Raw genomic sequence first — 22,461 nt, 5'->3', positions numbered from 1 at the left:
TTATGGTGAACATTCAAAATACCAGAAAATGCCCTTGGTCTAATGCAAACATTAAGAATTGAAATTATTAATTAAATGAGGATAATATGGTAAATTCACAATTTTTCGTATTAAAAAAATTAAAATTAAAAGAAAATTCAGATAATGGATCCTATTTTTATGGAACACAACTATCCATTATCTTTTTTAATTCTAAAATAAATTTAAAATTTCTTAAAAAAAAAGCCTCTCGCAAGCGCGGAAGCGCGTACAGAGAGGCTAGTTTATATTATATCGAGACTATTTGAGACTATTTGCTATTAAAGACATTATCAACAATCAGGATTGTAAATGCGCCAAATTTAATACCAAGGTTCTCAAGCTCAGCTCAAATAATACTACGGGTACAAAATTAAATCACAATACGATGTGGAAGACTGAATCCAAAGCATCTACATGCTCCACTACTTCATAATATAAAGACATGAAAGAAACATGAAAAGTTTAGAGTAGTTTAGAATATTATTTTATAAAATAAAAAATGAGAGAAGAAATTTTATTATCAAGGACTACCATGTGATGACATTTACAAAATACATATTAATTATGTCAAATGAAGTTAGAAAAAAAAAATCCAGGAAAAAAAAAAAAGAACATTAATATTGTTTCTTCTTCTCAATGCATTAGTGTTAAGTATCACTTATTTGTATTTTAAACATATGCATAGAAAGTAAAAATAGAAAGTTTGAATTCCTAAATTTAATATAATCTTAAATTTCAACATTGAGAAGAGGGATAATATTACTTGACCAAGGGCTAATAACTTATTATTTGTTCTATTAATCTTGAACTCTCGATTGGTTCATAAATTTCCAAAATCGTTCACGTGGTCTTTTAACTTCACTTTTGTTAGGACAAATGGTCATCCCATCAATTTTATTTGGGTTAATCATTTTATTAGTCCTTGAATTTTGACCCGATTTGTATTTGAGTACCTTAATTTCCAAAATGATTCCCGTGGTCCCTTAACTTTAGTTTCATTTGGATAAATGGTCATGCCGTCAATTTTGTTAACTTTTTCTGTTAAATGCAGGGGCAAAATGATATTTTTATATTAAAACAAAAAAAATGAATAAAAAAAATCATATCTTTAAAATAAAAATAAAAGAAAATCAAATAAAAAACCAACAAAAAAAAAAGTTTTGGGGAGTAGAAATTGGGATAGAGGGGGAGAGAGAGAGAGAGTTTAATTTTAATCAATTTTGATACAAAAATACCATTTTGCCCTTGCATTTAACAGACTAGTTAACAAAATTGACGGCTTGACCATTTGTCCTAACGAAACTAAAGTTAAAGGACAACGGGAATCATTTTAGAAATTGAGGTACTCAAATGTAAATTGGGTCTAAATTCAGGGATTAATAAAACGATTAACCCATTTTATTAACTTTTTTTGTTAAATGCAAGGACAAAATGGTATTTTTGTATTAAAACAAAAAATGAATAAAAATCATATCTTTAAAATAACAACAAAAGAAAATCAAATAAAGAACCAAAAAAAAAAAAAAATCAAGTTTTGGGGGGGAGTAGAAATCGGGAAAGATGGAGAGGGGAGAGTTTAATTTTAATTTTTTTATTCATATTTTAATCAATTTAATACAAAAATACCATTTGCCCCTGCAATTAACATAAAAGATAACAAATTGATAGCATGACTTGTCTTAACGAAAGTGAAGTTAAAAGACCACGGGAACAATTTTGAAAATTGAAGGACCAAAATGCAAATCGGTTCAAAGTTTAGGGACTAATAGAACTAATAACCCTATTATTTTTAATAATCAAAGTGAATTATATTATTTAGAGCAAATGATACAAAATACATAAGGGTTAGACATAGGCCAAGCGTGTTAGGCTAACTACTCTACATATAACAGTATGATCATCGGTCTTTTCAAAGATTAAGTAAGCAATAAGTCGTGCAAGGAACCTTTAGTTGATGTCTTGTGTTCGGATCTTATTTTGTCAATGTCCTTCGTTTGTATAAAATAAAAAAAATAATAGGTCGTGATCTTGACCAAAGACTAAAATATTGATAATATCGCCGATATTATCCTATTTTTGGGTCTAGGATATTTTGGAACATATCCATATACATATCGTATAATCATTGATAATATCGATGATAATATCGAAAATATTGATGTCGATAATTTCTCACACGCTTCAACAACATTTGGCCAAAATATCGTGATAATATCAATAATATTGAGATGATAAAGACAATGAAATATTTGAACCTCATAGGAACTCTATGTGGTACTAAGTCACTTATGTATTTTACCATGCAATGTATAAAGTGTAAAATATTGTACTAAATCATTATAAATAAATAATTATTGTATGTTTAACCTTCTTTCATTAATTACTACATATTTTCTACACTCCCGGTGTTTGTCAGCTCGCTATATAATCAACTTAAATAAGTTAAACTCATCATACAATACATTTCCTTCCAATTTATTGTGATAAACTAATGGATAATTGACTAAATAAACGTCCTCCAAAGTTTCAATAAAAATTTACATGGTTTGTATTTAATGTTTACTGATATCAATAAAGGAGCTTTAGTTTTAAAACATAATATAGTTTACTAATTTGGAAGATAGGAATACAATTTCATCTAATTAGCATAAGACCAAAGACCAAATATAGTACCTAATTTTACAAAAATATCATTAAAAAATATCAAAATTACACACAATGCCACTCATTCTAAGACATGCATACTATGCCACATGTCCATATCTAGCCACCACCACCGCCGGCCATCGGTCGCCGGTCATCATTGCCGACCACCGGTCATCACCCCTGGTCACCGTCGACGTCAGCCAATGCCGGTCACCTGTCGCCGGCCACCACCGCCGGGCACCCGCCACAGCCGGGCACCACCGCCTGTAGGGGACCAACTCCGTTGCCCTTTATTCACCTTTAAAAAAAAAGATTTTATGTCATTAAAGGGACTCGAACCTTGATACAATATTTATATAACAATTAACAGTTTTTTTAAATTAAAAAAATCATTTCAACACTTATTTACACAAAAATTGCAAATAAAAATAGAAACTGCAACAAAAATACAATGTAGATATCAATTATGTTAAAAAAAAAAAAACAAACAAAAAACCAACTACAAAAAAAAAAAATTGTTGATTGTTATATAATCTTAGAACAGGATACAACAAACAAAATTGGAACAGGAAATTGCACTGCAGTTTCTGATAAAAGAACTGCAACAAACAGAAACTACAAGTGCAGTTTATGAAAAAAAAAATCTGCTCAAATGTGAAAAGAAATCAAAAAGGCAAATTCATGATCAAAGTACTAAAACTAAGTTCAAAACATTTATAAATAGACGAGCAGTTGTAATAATCCCATAGACTTGCAAAAATTATTCTCAAATTGAATTATGAAACAAGAAACTGCAGTGCAGTTTCTGATCAAAAACTGCAATAAATGGAAACTGCAGTGCAGTTTATGACAAAACATCTGCTCAACTTTGCAAAGAAAACAAAAGGCAAAGTCATGATCAAAGTACTAAAACTAAGTTTAAAACATATTTAAGTCAATGAGCAGTTGTAGCATTCCCATAGACTTGAAAAATTTATTCTAAAATTGAAATATGGAATAGGAAATTGCAATGCAGTTTCTTATCAAAAACTGCAACTAACGGAAACTGTAGTTCAGTTTATAATAAAAAAAAAGAGCTCAAATGTGAAAAGAAACCAAAAGACAAAGTCATGATCAAAGTACTAAAACTAAGTTCAAAACACATACAAGTAGATAAGTAATTGTAACATTCACATAGACTTGGAAAAATTATTTAAAATCGAAATATGGAACAGGAAATTGCAATGCAGTTTCCTATCAAAAATTACAACAAACGAAAACTGCAGTGCATTTTATGACAAAACATCTGCTCAAATTTGCAAAGAAACCAAAAGTTAAAGCCATGATCAATAAAACTAAGTTCAAAACACATTTAAGTCGATGAGTGGTTGTAACATTCCCATAGACTTGCAAAATCGAAATATGGAACAGAAAACTGCACCGCAGTTTCTGATAAAAAATTGCAATAGAAACTGCAATGCAGTTTATGAAAAAAAAAAAGAAGCTCAAATGTAAAAAGAAACCAAAATGCAAAGCCATGATCAAAGTACTAAAACTAAGTTTAAAACATATTTAAGTCGATGAGCAATTGTAGCATTCCCATAGACTTGGAAAAATTATTCTAAAATCAAAATATGGAACAAGAAACTACAGTGTTCTTATAAAAAAATTGCACTACAGTTGGTGAGGTTGAAGGCCAAGGAAAGAGCAAAACTAACCACTGAGGGTCCTCATTCTTTTCCACCCCATGTGCATTATTGTATACTTCAGGAAGAAAAATAAAACAAAAAAACAAGAGAAATAGTTCATCAAAAAATGCTCGGAGAGTAGTATTTCATGGAAATCACAATCCCCAACCATCATATGCCTCCAACTCTTCTTAAAATGAATAGGCAAACCTTATGCATATTTTTCAGCAGTAGAGAAACAACATATGTAAACAATTAAATTTCACAAGAACCAGTGAAGGCCAAATAACTGGAGAATAAGCAAATGGTAATCCCAAAAATTGAATAAAGAAGATTGCGGAGCATATATTACCCAAGCCACAAAGAAATAATCTGAGCAATTGCAATCTTCAAATAACCAGAACCAAATGCATAAACTTGCCATTTTAGATATTCAAACTAAAATTATAGTATGCCCAACCATAAAAGAAACTAATGTCGAAATAGTAATCGTACAGATACTTGTATCAATACTAGTAGTAGCATGCTATAACAAAATGATCAAAGCATGCACTAAAAATGATAGAAGATACCATATTTATGTTGTTATTGACTCATTGTTGCAATTAAAAACACAAGCTTAACAAACACTTACCGACAAGGGATAAGACAATCAAAACGCATGCGCCCATTCAACAGCTCTACGGCTTCCCATCTTAGTGGCAGCTAGTGTGTGCACATTTTCAGTTAAACTTATGGAGCCTGTTCCAGTACCCCATAGACCAGCCAACACACTAGAAAGACCTTCTAGACCAATCCCTCGACTAAGAACACCAGGGGTTGGAGGTCTAGAAGCCACCAATAACGAAGATGAATGATAGGAGCCAACCTAACATGTCATACACAAAGCAAAGGAATGAAACAACATTGTATGACAAATCAAATAAGCAGCTTGATGGAGCAAAGAATAATGCCTAATGTTGAACTAATAATTTAATATTAGTTCAATATTTCCGTTACACAAGTGTAGAGGGCACTCTCAAGGAGGAATTTTCATGCAGTGATGTAATTGGGATCTTTAAATAGTATTCTATGTAATCAGACTAATGCTTTTCTAAGAGGAAAATTTAGAACATGGAACAATAGTTTTTCACCTAAAAAAATAGCTTAATTCCTACCAACTACATTGTTACAATTTGCAATCTCTTCAATCTCAAAAGTTCTATGAGACCAATATTAGAACGTTAGACTAATGAAAATGAAAAATGATCAAGAATTAAGGATGTATGTCCAAACCTTCCATTCAGGCAATCAAGCAGAGTTCAAAACTTATTTATAAATGTGAATTAAAGCCAAATTATTTCACCCCACACTAATGACAAGGCTGACCAAACGAATTGTTAGATGCATATAGTCTTAATAAATCAATAGATACAGAAACTTCGCTTGAGAAGAATCTGATCTAGAAAATTGAAATAACGGATCTATTGTTAGATCCATATAGGTTGGCCTAACAGATGTACAAAATTGAAATAAGAATCTGATCTAGAAAACACATACCTCACCAGATGAAAAACAGAGCTTTGCGTGAAAAAAGGAAGATGAGAGAGAGGGTTTGTTGATGGAGACTAATAAGGAAGAGGAGAGAGAGCGGGTGTCGTCGTCATTGATTGAGCGAAGAAGAAATAGGAGAAAGAGAGGGCGTCGTATCGTCAATAGAGAGAAGAGGGAGTCGTCATCGCTGGAGTGAATAAGGAAGAGGAGAGAGAGAGGTGCTGAAATTTGATTTTAAAACAAAAGGGTAAAATTATATTTTACCTTTATAATTTAGACATGCCCAACGAATCTGGGCCTCCTCTTTGGCCTAATCCAAAATAACAATCCTTTTTTAGGTATTAAAACCCAAACAAAAATGCCCAATGTCTCAAATAATAATTAGTAAAGTTAATTATGTCTAATACCTAATTTTTCTTATCAATAATCATGTTTTAGACCTTGTTTGACACTCTAAGTTTCGTTTGTAAAACTCCAAATTAAATATTTAATATTAATAAAAAAAACTACTAAAAGTTAAGTTCGAACTGTCAAAAACGCTCTCTTAAGTAATTAGTTAGTTAAACCATTATTACTTGCCAAAATAAAAAATCCAAATTTGATTTATGACTTGAAACGCAATTAACACAATGATGAAAAGAATCATATATTTGGAAGTTTTTGTATACACAGATCCTAGACTCATACTCCTTAAAAAGAAGGCAACAAAAACCAAAAGCCCAGAAACATGCAGCACCTATAGTTCTGTCTTACTGGGCGTGAGAGTAGTAGAAAACTAGTGAGTAACCCAAGAAAAAAAGGGACAAGCCTCACTTCACATCAGCAAAAAGGCAAGCTTTTGAGTCTTTTCCCCTTTCCAGTGTACTTCTCATCTCTCAGCCTTTTTAGCCAAAAAACCTCTTTCAATCTCTCTCTGTCTGTCTGTCTGTTTCCCAAAGTTTCCAAACCTCTTTTGTTTCTTCCATGGCTGTTCAAATCACAGGAGGGTTTCAGGGTTTGAACCCATATGCCCCCGAGTTCTTCCCTAACCAAAACCTATTCTCACTCTCTGGTTCAATAATCCCCTCCTACTTTTACCCCCAACCGCCTCTGGTAAACCCTAACCAATATTCCTCCTTCTACTTCTCTTACTTTCATCAAACAAACACCACCACCTTTGATACTAACTTTACCTCCTCCGATACTAATTACTCTTTCAACCCACTTTTCCCTACCCAAAGTACCCAACAAGCCCCTCTCAACTTTCTGCAACCATCAACTGAGCCAACTCTTACCCTACCTCATGAAGAGCATGGCCTCCGTGGGGTCCAGAACCAAGAGGCCAAGACAGTGTCTCGTTCACCAAGGCCAAGGGCGGTCAAGGGGTATTATAGGAATAAAAAGCGGTGCTCTTTTGGTCATGGAGGTCTAGGGAGCAGTTTTAATGAAAGCAGAAGGGGTACTTATTGTAAGTGTGAGAAGGAAAGGGAAGTGAGGCCAAGGTTGGGGTTTGTCAATAGTTATGATAAAGGTTTTGATAATTGGAAAAGTAATGGCATGGGAAATAATTGGCTTGGGCCCAACAAGGTGAGGAGCAAACAATTCTCGGATGTGTTGCCTGTGGTACGTGGTGGAGACAATACCACTGTTATGATCAGGAACATTCCCAACAAGTACAAGTATGCTCTAGGCTCTTTGCATTGATTTTGATCTTTCTTTACAGTTTACATGCATGCTTTTGGTCTTCATCATCTGGGCTTTTTTTTCCTTTTTCTTTTCAAGTTTTCAGTTTGGTTTCCAAGCTTTTTCAATCTGGGTTTTGAGATTTTCATCTGGTTGGTGCATGTGGGTTTTGAAATTCAGTTTGGTCAATTGGGTTGAGTGTTTTGCATGGGGTTGGTTGATTGTCTAAATCTCAATTTTGATTGGGAATTTAGTTGTTGAGGTAACCCAGTTAGTGCATTTGGATTTCTAAAATTGTGGCTCATTTGATTTTATGATCTGAATTCATCAAATGGGCACTTTCTGATCCTCATGGTTTCTCCCTAACTTTTCTGCTTTTGGGTTCTCTGAATATCAAAGTCGTGATCTGCTTATGGCTTTTCTGGACACTCATTGCGCCATGGAGAATAAAAAATATGAGAAACTTGGCAGAGAAGGAGGAGGAGATAACTCGACGCTAATATCTGCTTATGACTTCTTGTATCTACCAATAGACTTCCAGTAAGTATTAATTAGCAATCACTACTCATCATTCCAATTACTTCATTAATTTCTGATATTAATTTCCATTTGGGTTTTTGGTTTTCCCAAAAAGTTCAATTATTATTATTATTTTATTATTTTTTAATGTTTTGATTGTATTTGCAGGACCGGGTTCAACAAAGGGTATGCATTTGTGAACTTCACGAGCCCAGAGGCAGTCTGGAAGTTTTACAAAGCGGCTCACAGCCAAGCATGGGAGCTCTTCCACTCTACTAAGATACGTCAAATTGCCTATGCCAAAATCCAGGTATATATCTCTTATTTATTATAGCCGCATGCATGTTGTTTTTAATTTTTAATGACAATTGATTATGCAAATAAGTAGCTTTAATTGGTGACCTACGGGTCCATAGCTCAATGGTAAGAGCATTTACATGTCAGTGGTCTCGGATTGGAAGCACAAGCACACCTTCCCCTCCCCTTCCAAACTTTGAAAAAAAAAAAGCAGCACAAATAATGCAATTTTAATTGTGAAAATAAATGATGTATGGTTTAATGGTGATCAGGGGAAGAAGGGGCTGGTAAGGCATTTTGAGACGATGGGGTTTCCATGTGAATCAGAAGATGTGTTGCCTCTATCTTTCGAGCCACCTCGAGACGGTCTCAGGAGGCAGGTTCTGCGCACGACCGTAGGCAAGCTCATTTTCCGCAAAGAAGAAAAATCTCAGTAGTAGTTGAAGGCCATCTCCTCCTCCCCTAATACTTGACATGACAATTAAGCTAGCCTTTCGATCCTCCACGTCATTGTCATTATCTCTGCATGCGCTCCCTTCCTTCCATGTCATATCAATGCAAATATCCATCATGATACTGTGGGCCCACGTCCAGTCTCATCTCTCTCTCTCTACCGTTTGATCTTTTCGTATTTAGTCGCCTTTAGTTTGGGAGTTTTAGTTCGGTTTCATTTCAGTTTTATTGTCAGAAGTTTAATGAGTCTAGCTGGTTTTCCTTCCTTCAGTTAAGTAGGGATTAGGGTAAGAATAGTAGGAGTGGTTGTACTAGATTGTGGCCAGGGTAGTCTCTGTAGAGATGTAAGCTTGTCTTGTGTATGTAAAATATGTCTGTAGAGAGGCCAACGTTAGTGGGGGTGGAGCTTGGCACCTGGACTTAATCATGGTCCTGATCATTATGGATCTGAGGGCCAAGAGGGCTGGTGATGGGCTCCACCCTCCAGAAATGTATGGCTCCGATTGCCTTGTTTTCCTAGGCAACAGTGAAATAAGAAGTTGCTTCTGATATTTATCGTTTGTATATTTTACTACACTTTTTTTTCCTTCACCTTTCAGATGCTGTGCGTGTAATCATGTAAACTGATGCTTAATTTTTGCTTAGTTGGAAAAAGCCGTCCGTGTAAACTGATGCTTAATTTAAAAACCCTTAACTTTAAAGTTCTTGTTTTTAATTTTATGTACTGTAAAGTTTGTAAGAGTAGGGTACTGTTAATATCCAGTAGGGTACTAGATATGGTTGGGGCAAGAGGGGGAGAGAGTAATTTGAGGCTGATTTTGGAGAGGCATGGTTTGTTGGTTCTCTGAGTCTCTGATTTGGGAGAATGGCCTACACTCTACCATATATACTATAAATAAGTTTTAATAATCCGGTGATGGGATTTAATTCTGTCTTGTTTTGAAACAAGTAGCCGAAAAGCTAGCTTTTGTTTTGTTTCCAACTGAAGCTGCAGATTTTGTAAAAAGCCATTAATTTTTTTTGTTTTGTTTTGTGATTCTCTCTGGGATTTATTTACAGTTCCTGTCTACTACAGCTCCTATATATATATATATATAATTATATTCACTATGCTTTTATTATTCTTAGGTCATCTCTTTCTAATTATACAATTTTCTGCTAATTAATCTTTTAAATTTGCATCCGTACAGATAATAGTCGGAATAAAATTTGATACTTTATAAGATCTTTAATTTTCATCACTTGTTTGTATGCTTTTATGAATTAAACCCGTTTAGTTTGCAGAAAATATTTGATGGGAAATTGTTTGTGAGAAATTTATCAAGCCTCCACTGGATTGAATTACGCTAATAAATTTTTTTATCTTTTATGGTGAATGATAACATTTAAATAATTCTAAGAATAATATAGAATTTATAAAAACTTTTTTTTTTTCTGTATACGTTTATAAAATTAAAATTTATCTTATGATGACACTTAAATAATTCTAAGAATATTTCTATAAAAAAAAATATTCTAAGAATAATAAAGAATTTAGAAAAAAAAAATATTAATAATAAGAGAAAGTAGAAAAAGAAGGGGATTTGAAAACTGATTTTTGTTGTAATTTATGGGTTATTTAAGATCACTGTGATTATATCCTATGCAGATTTGAATGCATGTTCATAAAAATAAAGACTGAGAATCTGGAAAAAATAAATTTGGAAGAGATAATAATGTGGGCATGGCCATGAGTGCATAACGTAGGTGTTCCAAGTTTCAAAACACACACTCTCTCTCTCTCTCTCTCTCTCTCTCTCTCAGAGTTGTCAGCTTTGGTTTTTGGGAGGTGGAAACGTCAAATTGCAGCTGGATCGTCAGTTTAGGGTGGTGTGGGTGAGCAGTGGAACTGTGGAACTCAAATTGCCTTGCCTTCCAACATTATATAGGCAGCGGTGTTAAATACCTCTCACAAGTCTCAACATATATATAATCATTATTGGCAAAGGAATATTAATATATATTTTTTGAAAGAAAGCCAATTTTCCTTGGAAGTGTGGAGCAAAAATTTTATTTCATTCTAAGGGAGCAATCTTATGACGTGATTATTTAATGGGTAATACTAGCATCAAAATTGAATCTCAAAGGAATATATATATAATAGAAATTTAGTTATATACTCGTTCTTAACTTATAAATAAACCCTATATCATTTAAAATCCATAAACACACTCAAAAAAAGTTTAAAAATTGACAGTTGTCCTATTAACTTATATTGTATTCTGATTTAACCCTTTTAGCATGAAGCATAGAGAAAAACCCATGATCGCCATCTCACCTTCTTCAAGAAACGTGGAATCCATAAAAGTAAGTGAAGAAAAAAAAACAAAAAACCTGGAAGCTATAAAAGTTGGCATTCCCATAAGACCAATTGCTACTTTTTCTCAAATCTCAATCCAACCAGCTGACTTAAAAATTATTCTTTTTTATCTTTTATTTAATAACAATTACTTTGTGGATTGAAGAGGAATGAGAAGAAGAAGAAGAACATCGACAATGAAGATGCGCAAGCTCATGACTGGTGGAGTAGCTTGTGCAGTTCCAGGCTCATCTTCTTCCGCCAATCCTTTCGGTGCTCTAGCCAACGCTCTTATCGGCTCTTCTTCCAAGACGTAGGTTCGTCGTCTTCCTTCGCTCATTTCACTTTCAATTTCTCTTCTTCATTTAGAATTTTCAATCCTCAATTTCATCACCAGTGGCCTCAATGGTGACATTTTCTCATGTTTTCGTTCGATCCACGAGCAGGAAAGGTTGAAGGAGATACCTCATTGGTGCAGGAGCATAGGAGTGGATCAAGATAGATATTAGCATTTAATTAGTTATTTCATGATATATTGTTATTTTCTTATTTAGGTAGTTTTAGAATATCTTTTATTATTTATGTGTGATTTTATAAATTAATTAGTTTACTTTTGGACCAAGTAGTCTTGGTGCCCAAGTCTTGTAAAGCCTATAAATAAGGCTAATGTAATAGTTTTAGGGATATATGTTGATGATTAATAAAATAGTTTATTTGTGGCATGGATTTGCTACGATATATGTGAGTTTGCACTAGCCCTAGATTTCGGTGCTCGTGTATGTGGTTGGTGACCTGTGTCCGAACTCCGATCCCCATCACTCATCCACACTCACAGCTTCTGAGCCGTAATTTTATTCATATGCTCATGGCCACATGCTGCACCAGATATGAGAGAAGGCTCACAAGGACGGGCTTAAGAAGAATGAAGAGACCATTTCAAGGTCAGCTGAATCATACTGGTATGATCCGATTTGATTATCGTAGAAATTCGAAGCTCGTTGAGCAGTTTTTTTGAGATTTTGTGATTAGTTTGAATATGTCGTTTGTTTTTTTCCTTAGTTTTGCATTTCATTTACAAATTGTGATAAATAAATTGATTTAAAAAAATGAGGATTGCTTGCTTGCTTATTTTGTGTTAGTTCTAATAGGATTTACAATATGATCTATAATTTTAGTTTTTAGAAAATTTGTCAAATACCCATTTCTAGACATAAAACTATAAAAATACCCTATACTATTTAATGTACATAAAGACACCCTAAATAAACTCAAAAATCAACAGCTGTATATTTTTTTAATTTAATTATTAAGATGAAATACCTTTATTAAACTTTTAACATAAAATTGAAATTCCTATATATACATATATATATATCTCTCTCTCTCTAAAAAAGAATAAGAATGATGAAGTCATAGGATTCTGATTGTGTAAGGTAACTATTTCTTCTAATTCTACTTAATTCGTCTTTTGGATATAGGAAAACTAGGAGACCCCTTTCCAAGCCCGTGGATCAAAACTTTGTAGCCATCTCAATTCAAGGAACATCAAGCAGTAATGCTTTGGAAGATGGAATTGACGAAGGCTCTGCCTTCAAGCATGTTAGTCCAAATGGCACGACAAAAGTTGAAGTCAGAGGCATTGGCACTAGCAATCCATTAGATGCTGGATCTGTGAAAATTTTGGAGGATTTGCAACATGAGCAAATGGACAATGATTTGGCAGATTCAGGGGATGGAATGGCTCATGGTGCATTGGTGACTTGGCTTAGTATAAAATCCTATTCGATCTGCGATCTTCGATTTTGAGGTATTCAATTTTTTTTAATTTGAATTCATATTCGATTTTATTGTAGTATGATTTGGGTGATTTCATGTTCGATTAATTAAGTTGCTGGTTAAGTTTTCATAATTTTTGCAGTTTTGGAGTTTAAATTTGAAATGTAGATCCCATTCTTCTTAATTTTATATGTTTATTTTTGTTATTGTCAATTTGGAGATAAGCTATTGGATTTTCTGATTTCGTTCTAATTTGTATTTAGATATTTGTTTGAGTTTTAAATTGTGATTTTAATTTCTTTTTGTTTATAATTTGGATTGATTTTAGATTCATTTGGTTGTGGATTTGCTTTTGTGTTTTGGTTTGAGCTGTGGTTACAAATTTGTGATATTTGATTTGGTTATCATATTAATTGAGGTATTTTTTTTCAATTGAATCTGAGTATATTCATGTTTTTTCTGTTTATGCACTATTGGTTTTTGAGTCAACTATAATTTGTTGTTAGGTAGCAGTGTTATTACCTTATATTGGAACTTTACATACATGCATTAGATATGCATTAGATAGGATTTCATAGGAAACAAGCAGTGTTATTACCTTATGTTGAAACTTTACAGTGATAGGCATGCATTAGAAATAGGATTTTATATGAAACTAGCAGTGTTATTACCCTATACTGGAACTTTACAAGGGGTAGACATGCATTAGAAATAGGATTTCATAAAAAACAAGCAGTGTTATTACCCTGTACTGGAACTTTATAGTGGTAGACATGCATTCAAAATAGGATTTCATTGGAAACAAGCAATGTTATTACCCTATACTGGAACTTTACGGTGGTAGACATGCATTCGAAATAGGATTTCAGAGGAACAATCAGTATTATTACCCAATACTGGAACTTTATAGCCATTAATCAACATGGAAGTAAACTAGCAATGTTAACAATGGGTATATGACTAAATATTTCTTTCTTTTTTGAGTTGCTGAAAGCCGACCATTTTATAGTCCTATGCAATCAGTTCAATAATGAAAATTCAATATAGTTTCAAGCTTTCGTCATAGATTCGAATCTAAAATACTATTATTACCCTAGACTGAAACTTTACAGTGGTAGATATGCATTAAAAATAGGATTTCATAGGAAACTAGGAGTGTTATTACCTTAGACTAGAACTTTATAGTGGTTGACATGCATTAGAAATAGGATTCCATAGGAAACAAGCAATGTTATTACCTTATACTGGAACTTTACAGCCATTAATCAACATGACAATAAACTAGCAGTGTTAAGAATCTGTATTTGACTAAATATCTCTTTCTTTTTTGAGTTGCTGAAAACTGACTATTTTATAGTCATAGTCAGTTAGTCCAATAGTGAAAATCCAATATAGTTTCAAGATTGTATCTTGGATTTGAATCTAAAATACTGTTATTACTATAGACTGGAACTTTATAGTAATTAATCAACATTACAATAAAGGTTTGGTTTTTAAATGTCTTACCTCTGAAGCCTTTTCTTGTTGAAATTGTTCTTTGAAATTTTGTCTTTGTTTTGTAGGTGGAGGTTAGTGTGTGGTGTTGGTTTTTGAAAGTAGATCAAGCTTGGTGGTAGTTATGGAGTTTCAGTTTGCATAAATGATGAAGACGGTGAAATGAAGAGACGTTTTGCAGAGATGGTTTAATGACGATGCATGCTTGAAGTTACGATTTTTGAGAAAGTTTTGTGTTGTAATAAAATGTTTTGACTTTATGTAACCAAAAAAAAAAAGTTTGGGTGTTTTTATAAAATTGGGCTGGGCTTATTTTGGGTGTTTTTTGAGTTTTTGAGTTTTTTTTTTTGGTTGGGCATCAGTGGCAGTCCTATAATTTATAGGAACTTCAACACCAATTTCTCATATAGTAAATGGATTTTGGGTATATTAGCGAAGCTCCATTTAGTTTTTATTTTTATATCAAATATTCAAATAAGAGGCTTGGCTTTAGTACCTCTCTCTTGTATCGATAGAGCACTTTTGCTGATAAAGATTGAAGGAGCATATAACAACGCCATGATTGGATAAGAGCTTCTATTTTTATTCAAAGACTAAAGAGGCTAATTATGTTTGGATGATGAGCAGATGACTACAATATCATAATTGCATGCCTCCATGGACCTTTCTCCTCCCACGTAATTAGATAAATTCCCTATAATTTAGTTAAAAGATGAATGAGGAGGAGGTCATGGCTTCTTTTACTTTCGAAGAGGCAGAAATTATGTTTCGGGTAGTTCTATGACAGGGTATTAACAATGAGCTTCTATGACATAGTATTAACAATATACTTCTATGACATAGTAGTATTAACAAGATAGTTTTATGACATAGTATTAACAATGTACTTCCGTGATATAATAGTATTAACAAGATAGTTCTATGATATAGTATTAACAATGTACTTCTGTGACATAGTATTAACAATGTACTTCTGTTTGGCTTCTTGTTTGTTTTTGTTTTGGATGATGACTATCTTCCTTTTGGTTTAGAGGTTGGTTTGGTTGTTCTTTCTTCATCCTTTGTTTGGTATACCTGCATTAGAGATAGCAATATGACAGCCGTTAATCAACATGATAGTAAAGTAGTAGTGTTAATACTCTATACTGGAACTTCACAGTGGTAGACATGCATTAGAAATATGATTTCATAGGGAACTAGCAGTGTTATTACTCTATATTGGAACTTTACAGTGGTAGACATGCATCAGAAATAAGATTTCATAGGAAACAATCAGTGTTATTACCATATACTAGAACTTTATAGTGGTAGACATGCATTACAAATAGGATTTCATAGGAAACAAGCAATGTTATTACCCTATATTGGAACTTTATAGCCATTAATCAACATGAAAGTAAATTAGTGACTAAATTACTGACTATTTTATGGTCCTATGCAGTCAGTCCGATAGTGAAATCCAATATAGTTACAAGATTTTATCCTTGATTCAAATATAAAATCCTGTTATTACCCTATACTGGAACTTTATAGCAATTAATCAACAATATAGTAAAGGTTTGGTTTGTAAATGTCTTACATTCGAAGCGTTTTCTTGTTGAAATTGTTCTCTGAAATATTAACTTGGTTTTGTAGGTGGAGGTCAGAGTGTGGTATTTATTTTTGAAAGTAGATCAAGCTTGGTGGTGGTTATGGAGTTTCGATTTGGACAGACGGTGAAGACGCTTTTGATGAAGAGAGTGAATGAAGAGACGTTTTTCAAAGATGGTTTAATGAAGGCGCATGCTGGAAGTTAAGTTACGGTTTTTGAGATGATAAAATGTTTGGGCTTTTTTATAAAATTGGGCTGGGGTTGTTTTGGGTGTTTTTTGAGTTTTTTTTTCTATTGGGCTGATAGTGGCAGTGCTGTAATTGATAGGAACTTCAACACCAATTTGTTATATAATAAATGAATTTTGAGTGTGTTTCTAAAGTGCATTCTATATGGGGTTTAAAAATAAATAAATTCAGCTCCTATTTTGGGTATATTAGTGAAGCTCACTATATACAATTCATTAAACTATTTTCCAGCATGTATTCATTAAATAAAAATAATTAACTTCTAAAATAATTGAATTAAGAATGAAATCGAAAAGTCAACTAATGAAAAAACCAATTCAAGAGCCCTCTCCTCCATCCTCTACTCCGATGTCTGATCATTTCTACCTGCTAAAATATGAATATGGTTTGAATGTATTAGGTTTTTTTTATTCTTCTCCATAAGGAGGTATATATAAGAGTTTACATATGAGCTTTATAAGGAATTAGATACAGTAAAGAATTAGAAAAGTATCTCCTGATTGTACAATGATTTATCAATTATATAAAAAATAGGAAAGTAAATCCCTTAATTAATCAAGGAAATGAATCTCCTTGATTAATTAGGAGACTCACGTCAACACTCCTCCTCAAGTTGGTGCATATATGTCACCAATGCCCAACTTGATAAGTGAGACATGAAATACTCTGCCACAAACAGCTTTTGTTAAGATATCTTTCAGTTGATTTTCTGATTTTACAAATGGTAGGCAGATGATCTTCTTCTCAATATTCTCTTTGATAAAATGTCTATCCACTTCAACATGTTTGGTTCGATCATGTTGAACTGGATTATGGGCAATGTCAATGGCTGATTTGTTATCACAATGTAATTCCATTGGCTTTCCTGGCTTGAAATCCAATTATGCCAATATTCTTCTGATCCACAGTAGTTCACAAGCTCTGTGAGCCATTCCTCGATACTTTACTTCTGCACTAGACCGAGAAACCACATTTTGTTTTTTTTTTTACTCCACCAAGTGACTAGATTACCTCCTACAAAGGTAAAGTAACTTGAAGTAGAGAGTCTATCAGTAATGGAGCCAGCCTAATCAGCATCTGTGTATCCAACAACTTCAAGATCTCTATTTTTTGAGAACATTAATCCTTTCCCATGGGCTGACTTTAAGTATCTTAAGATCCGATCAATTGCATTCCTATGAGAAACACTGGGTGAATGCATAAACTGACTAACCACACTCACAACAAATGTAATATATGGTCTTGGAGGACGTATAAAAAGTAGAACCTTTGGTGGTGGTGATAGAAGAGGAGTCTAAGTAGCCAGGTCAGCACGATTGACCGCATGCTTTTGTGAGTTTGCTATAAGATGGAGAATCGTATGGGTTCCTGACATCGTAGCAGAAGTAAGATGTGATATGAGAAGATGAGGAAGGTGATGTGAGGAATTTGATGTATGAATTTGACGTAGGAATTGGATTTAACAGGTATGTGTATAAGATTTGAGGGTATGTGTTTAGGGATTTGGATAAGAGGATTTGAGGACTTTAGATTTGAGGGATTTGGATTTGGGGAAAAACATGAGGAATTTGATTTAGGGTTTCGGATTTGAATATGAGAAGTTTGAGATAAGGGTTTAGATAAAAAACAACTTATCTTTACTCCCCCTCTCCCCCTGAAGAGAAGGGGCCGTCAGAGTAAAAAGATATGCAGTATCTTCATGGGACTACGTCAAGGTAATGGGGATACGTCAATAAACATATCATGTTCACTCCCCCTCTCCCCCTTGAAGAGGAGGGGATGAGAGCAGTTAAATTTCAAGAAGAACGCAAGCACAGGTCACAAGAGAACCTAGCTCTGATACCATGCTAAAATATGAATATGGTTTGAATGTATTATGTTTTTTTATTCTTCTCCATAAGGAGGTATATATAAGATTTTACATGTGGGCTTTATAAGGAATTAGATACAGTAAATAATTAGGAAAGTATCTCCTAATTGTACAATGATTTATCAATTATATAAAAAATAGGAAAGTAAATCCCTTAATTAATCAAGAAAATAAATCTCCTTGATTAATTAGGAGACTCAAGTCAACACTACCACAGATTAATTTCAACGTATCGGCGAACACATGTGATACTTTAATTTTCAATTTGAATGAAAGAAGCTTGTGTTTTTAATTCTCCTTTAACTACAACACACACTAAGATTAGAGTGGAGGGAGGGTGAAAGAAGAAACAATTATGGTTTAGCTTTGATTGTCTTGTACAAGTCTGTTCATCGCCATCATGATGAGCGGCCTATATCTTCAATTTTTTTCTTTAATTTCCTCAATTTATTTTGAACCCTAAAATGGGATTGCTTGTATATTCATGAACTAGAATTCAAAAATCCATTTTTGTCGGTAAGATCTTAATGATGGCGGTGAGACAAATGGTGGTACCATGGTGTAGTAGGAAGGTCTAGGTAGGATGATTGTGTGATTAGGGTTTCTTGTTTTCTTTTTGATGTGAGGGTTATAAATGAGGTTTGGAGTGTAGTGAAGAGAGAGAGAGAGAGAGAGAGAGAGAGAGAGAGAGATAGAGAGAGAGAGAGAGAGAGAGAGAGAGAGAGAGAGAGAAAAAGCATTAGATATTAGAAGGTCTGATACCATGTTGAGTTTTTCACTAAAGAAGAAAGAATCATGGTAGTGTTGGTTGTGCAAATATTACGCCCTATTGTTTAAGGTTGAGGAGATATGCACTAACACAGGTCGTCCTACTTTGTGTTGGATGGGGTGTGCATGGGCGTGCTTCCACCGATTATCGTGTGATTGATGATGATGTGGATGGATGGATGGATGTGTAGATTGCGCATGTTGATTTGACTTTGCTCAAAGTGATTGTGGCAGAGAGAGGAACCGTTCTCGACTGTCATGTTCATGACCTGAGCTACAAAGTTGTTGATGGTGGTGTTGGAAATGACAGTTAGTGGATTCAGATAGTGCTCCAATGCCTTGTTGGATTGCAAAGGTTGTATGATATATGGGGTGGACGAAAAAGTAATCAGGATGGTGCTCCAGTGACTTGAAAATCAAGGGTCGGTTGATATATTGATGGATGGAAAATTAAGTTTACTACTACTCCTAGGAAAGCATTTAAAGATATTTAAGGTGCATGACAGGAAAAAGAGAAATTGCTCCATTGGAGGCTTTGGTTGGTGTTGGACACTTTGAATGTTGCTGGGGGGGTCTTATATTTATAAGGGAGAGTGAGGCAAGGGCTGGCAAGGGCAAGGACTTTGGGAGTTATATCTGCTTTTCACTTTCGGTCGTGGGCCCCTTAGTCAGCTAGCTCTGGATTTGTTTATTCTTTATGGCTTCAATGACTGTCAATCAGCACACTTCTGGAGATAGTGGACACGTCAGAAATCTTACCCTCGGCCCAAGATTATTCATGGTTGAGGCCGAATTCATAACCCTCGTCCTAATCTGATTGGAAGACACCAAGGCTTTGGATAAATGCCAAAAGGAGCATCCTTTGTCGTTTATTGTTGGTGGTAAATTCATGTAGCTCCATTGCCATATCTTAGCACATTTGCCCTATCTTGACGTGGAAAATCTCTTCATTTTCTAGAAATTCTGTTCCAGATTTTCCTCAGTCTACTACTTTTCCAAAAATCCCGTTCTAGGTTCTCTTCAGTGTGTCTCCTTTTGCGTTCTCCAATATCGTGGCCACGTCATGGCGTTATCTCTTAGCTGGGAAATTGACTGTGACCAAGCTCACTTGTTGAAAACTCGACCATAATCAACCGAGCATACTTAGCATCAAAGCGACTAGCACCAAGGCAGCCACGTCTTCTTCCCTGCCGAAGGAAGATACACTTTCAAGGTGCCAGACACTTACCGAAGCTCCCAATTGCCAAACCTAATCCCCAGGACACGTGTCGCCACCACGACAACTTGCACAAAGTCCCACATTGAAACTTTGTGCAAACCTCCCACTTTCACCTCCCTATAAATAGGGAATAGTACCCAAGTAAAAAGGGTAACTATTTTCTCACATTTACTGTTACTCTGGCAAAGTTACTACTTATAGCTGACTTAAGCATCGGAGAGCCTTTAGCCGGCACCACACTGGTGTCTGAAGCTTAACGACTGCTTCTCCTACTTTGTCTTATGCAGGTTCTCCGCTTACCGAAGGTCCTAGCCTTCTTCCCTGCTGAAGACCCCACACACCTCATCACTAAGTTGGGCTCAACATTGGCCGGGCCATTTTGAGCATCAACAGTTTGGCGCCGTCTGTGGGAATCGACACTTGTATCCCCTTTTTCTCTACCAACCCAGCTGGCTCCTTCACCTATCAGGCCCCGTTGCCTCTTCTTCACTCCACACTCTGCTATGCCGATCGAGGATAGCCACGATACCCAGCACCATACCCCCCGCGAGGATACTTCCGAAAGGAAACCTTCGGGAGATACCAATCTCCAGGCAGAAGTGGAGCGCCTCCGCGACAGTGTTACTAAAATGTCGGAGAAATACGAGCATCTTCATTGCAGGAATGTTGAGCTAGAGCATGACTATCGTGTTCTAAAGCGAAACTGGGAGAGGACTCACACCTAGGATGCCCAATAAGACCTCACCCAGAATGTTGGGCATGCCCAGCCAAACTAGCCAATGCAATCTAGCCACAGCGCCCCAGCCCAATCTAGGCTCCGCAAGGGTAAATGCCACCTTCATCCAGAGCCGACCCAGTCGCGACTCCTTTTCATTCCCTCGCTAAAGGACCGACCTCAGGAACCAGTCAAGATCTATAGAGATTGCAGGGACCGCATCTCGGACCGCCGACCGGAGTCGATCCCTATTCCTGTTGACCTCGAAGATTCACGGGCGACACACTTGGGCCCCCCACCAGGTCCCACCCACTTACCAGACGAGGAGGGCATAGGGGACTCGGATAGCTAGGAATTTTATAATTCAGAAGCCTGGCCACCTTACCACACCGAGGCGTTCGAAGAATGAGAACCTTCCCCAGCTCCTGTCTGCCCACCCCATAAGCCTTCCGCACCCGAGACTCTTCGTCATGCTGACCCAGCCATGAGGCTTCTCTTTGAGAAAGTCCGGCGTCTGGTGAGTGAACAACACCGCAACCATCAACCCCTCTAGGCAAAACCACGACCGTGGTCCTTTACTGAACGCATCATCAACTACCACCAGGAGAAGGATATCCAGCTGCTCCGTATCGCATTCTATACTGGCACGGAGGACCCTCTCACCCATATCCACTTCTTCCAATCTGCCCTTGGGTGCAATGGCCTCACTGACGAAGGCATGTGCCTCTTCTTCCCTTCCACACTCAGCGGCGCAGCCTTAAACTGGTTATATAGGCTACACCTCCGCACCATCAACTTATTTGACAGTCTAAAGTAGACCTTCCTGGACCATTTCATGATCCAGACGGATCGCCTATACTCCGCCAACGACTTGTACATGCTTCGACAGGGTGAGGACGAACCCCTTCGGGAGTATGCAACCCAGAGACTGACGATCGTGCTGCCTTTGAGGCTTTCAAGAGTGGCCTCCGATAGTCCAACTTCCGTTACTTGGTTCATAACAACAGTTGGAACACATATGCAGAGCTGATGAAGTAAGCAGCGGTTCACGCCAAGGCTGAATACTTCAATTCCAAACGCAGCCCAGCCAACCTGACGCGAAGCACTTTCGCTGATCCTCCACCTGCTTCAGTACTTGCCCCAACCCCACCTCAGCATTCTACTCTGGCCCAAAGTACCCAGGGTACTCCACACCCAAAACGGAAGGATAGCTACCAGCATCCCTTCAGCAATAACAAACATGGCAGACATGGCCACCACCACTAATCTAGTGGAAGCAACCCTCCCAAGATAAGTGATTGGGCCCCACTTCCCTTCACACCCAGACCTAGGTTCGAGGTCTTCACCATCCTCAACACCATCTATGAGAACGTCCTGGTGCGTGAGGCCCCTATCATCCCCAAGCCACCACCCCGGAGACCGTCTGGGAAGCCTATGCTAAACACGGGCGTCTTCTGCCACTTTCATAAGTTCAGCGGCCATGACACCGAATCTTGTGTTGCCTTGCGCAATATCATTGAAGGGCTCATCCGTGAAGGGAAGCTGGACAACTATATACACAACCTCCCACCCCTACCTAACCCTCACCAACGACAGATCAACATGATCTCCACCATTAATGGTGGTCCTACCTTGGCTGGTCCA

The 22,461-nt window shown here is 36.0% G+C and overlaps 1 protein-coding gene across 1 annotated transcript; it reads left to right on the top strand.

Moving 5' to 3' along the window:
- Positions 6,831–8,782, top strand: LOC18768094 (protein MEI2-like 5). The gene is made up of 4 exons (XM_007201848.2): positions 6,831–7,525; positions 7,929–8,069; positions 8,217–8,358; positions 8,618–8,782. The coding sequence occupies exons 1-4, from the start codon at positions 6,831–6,833 to the stop codon at positions 8,780–8,782; spliced, it is 1,143 nt and encodes a 380-aa protein (XP_007201910.2).

Source organism: Prunus persica, chromosome G8, assembly GCF_000346465.2.
Source record: "Prunus persica cultivar Lovell chromosome G8, Prunus_persica_NCBIv2, whole genome shotgun sequence".
NCBI classification, from domain to species: Eukaryota; Viridiplantae; Streptophyta; class Magnoliopsida; order Rosales; family Rosaceae; genus Prunus; species Prunus persica.
The sequence above is the reverse complement of the archived record's forward strand: the minus strand, read 5'-3'. Positions and strand labels throughout refer to the sequence as shown.

What these genes read in the sequence shown, in the direction of transcription:
- LOC18768094 (XM_007201848.2), top strand. Translation starts at nt 6,831, where the DNA reads ATGGCTGTTCAAATCACAGGAGGGTTTCAGGGTTTGAACCCATATGCC. An exon ending in TATCTACCAATAGACTTCCA is followed by an intron (nt 8,070 to 8,216) that starts GTAAGTATTAAT and finishes TTGTATTTGCAG; the next exon opens with GACCGGGTTCAACAAAGGGT. An exon ending in TTGCCTATGCCAAAATCCAG is followed by an intron (nt 8,359 to 8,617) that starts GTATATATCTCT and finishes AATGGTGATCAG; the next exon opens with GGGAAGAAGGGGCTGGTAAG.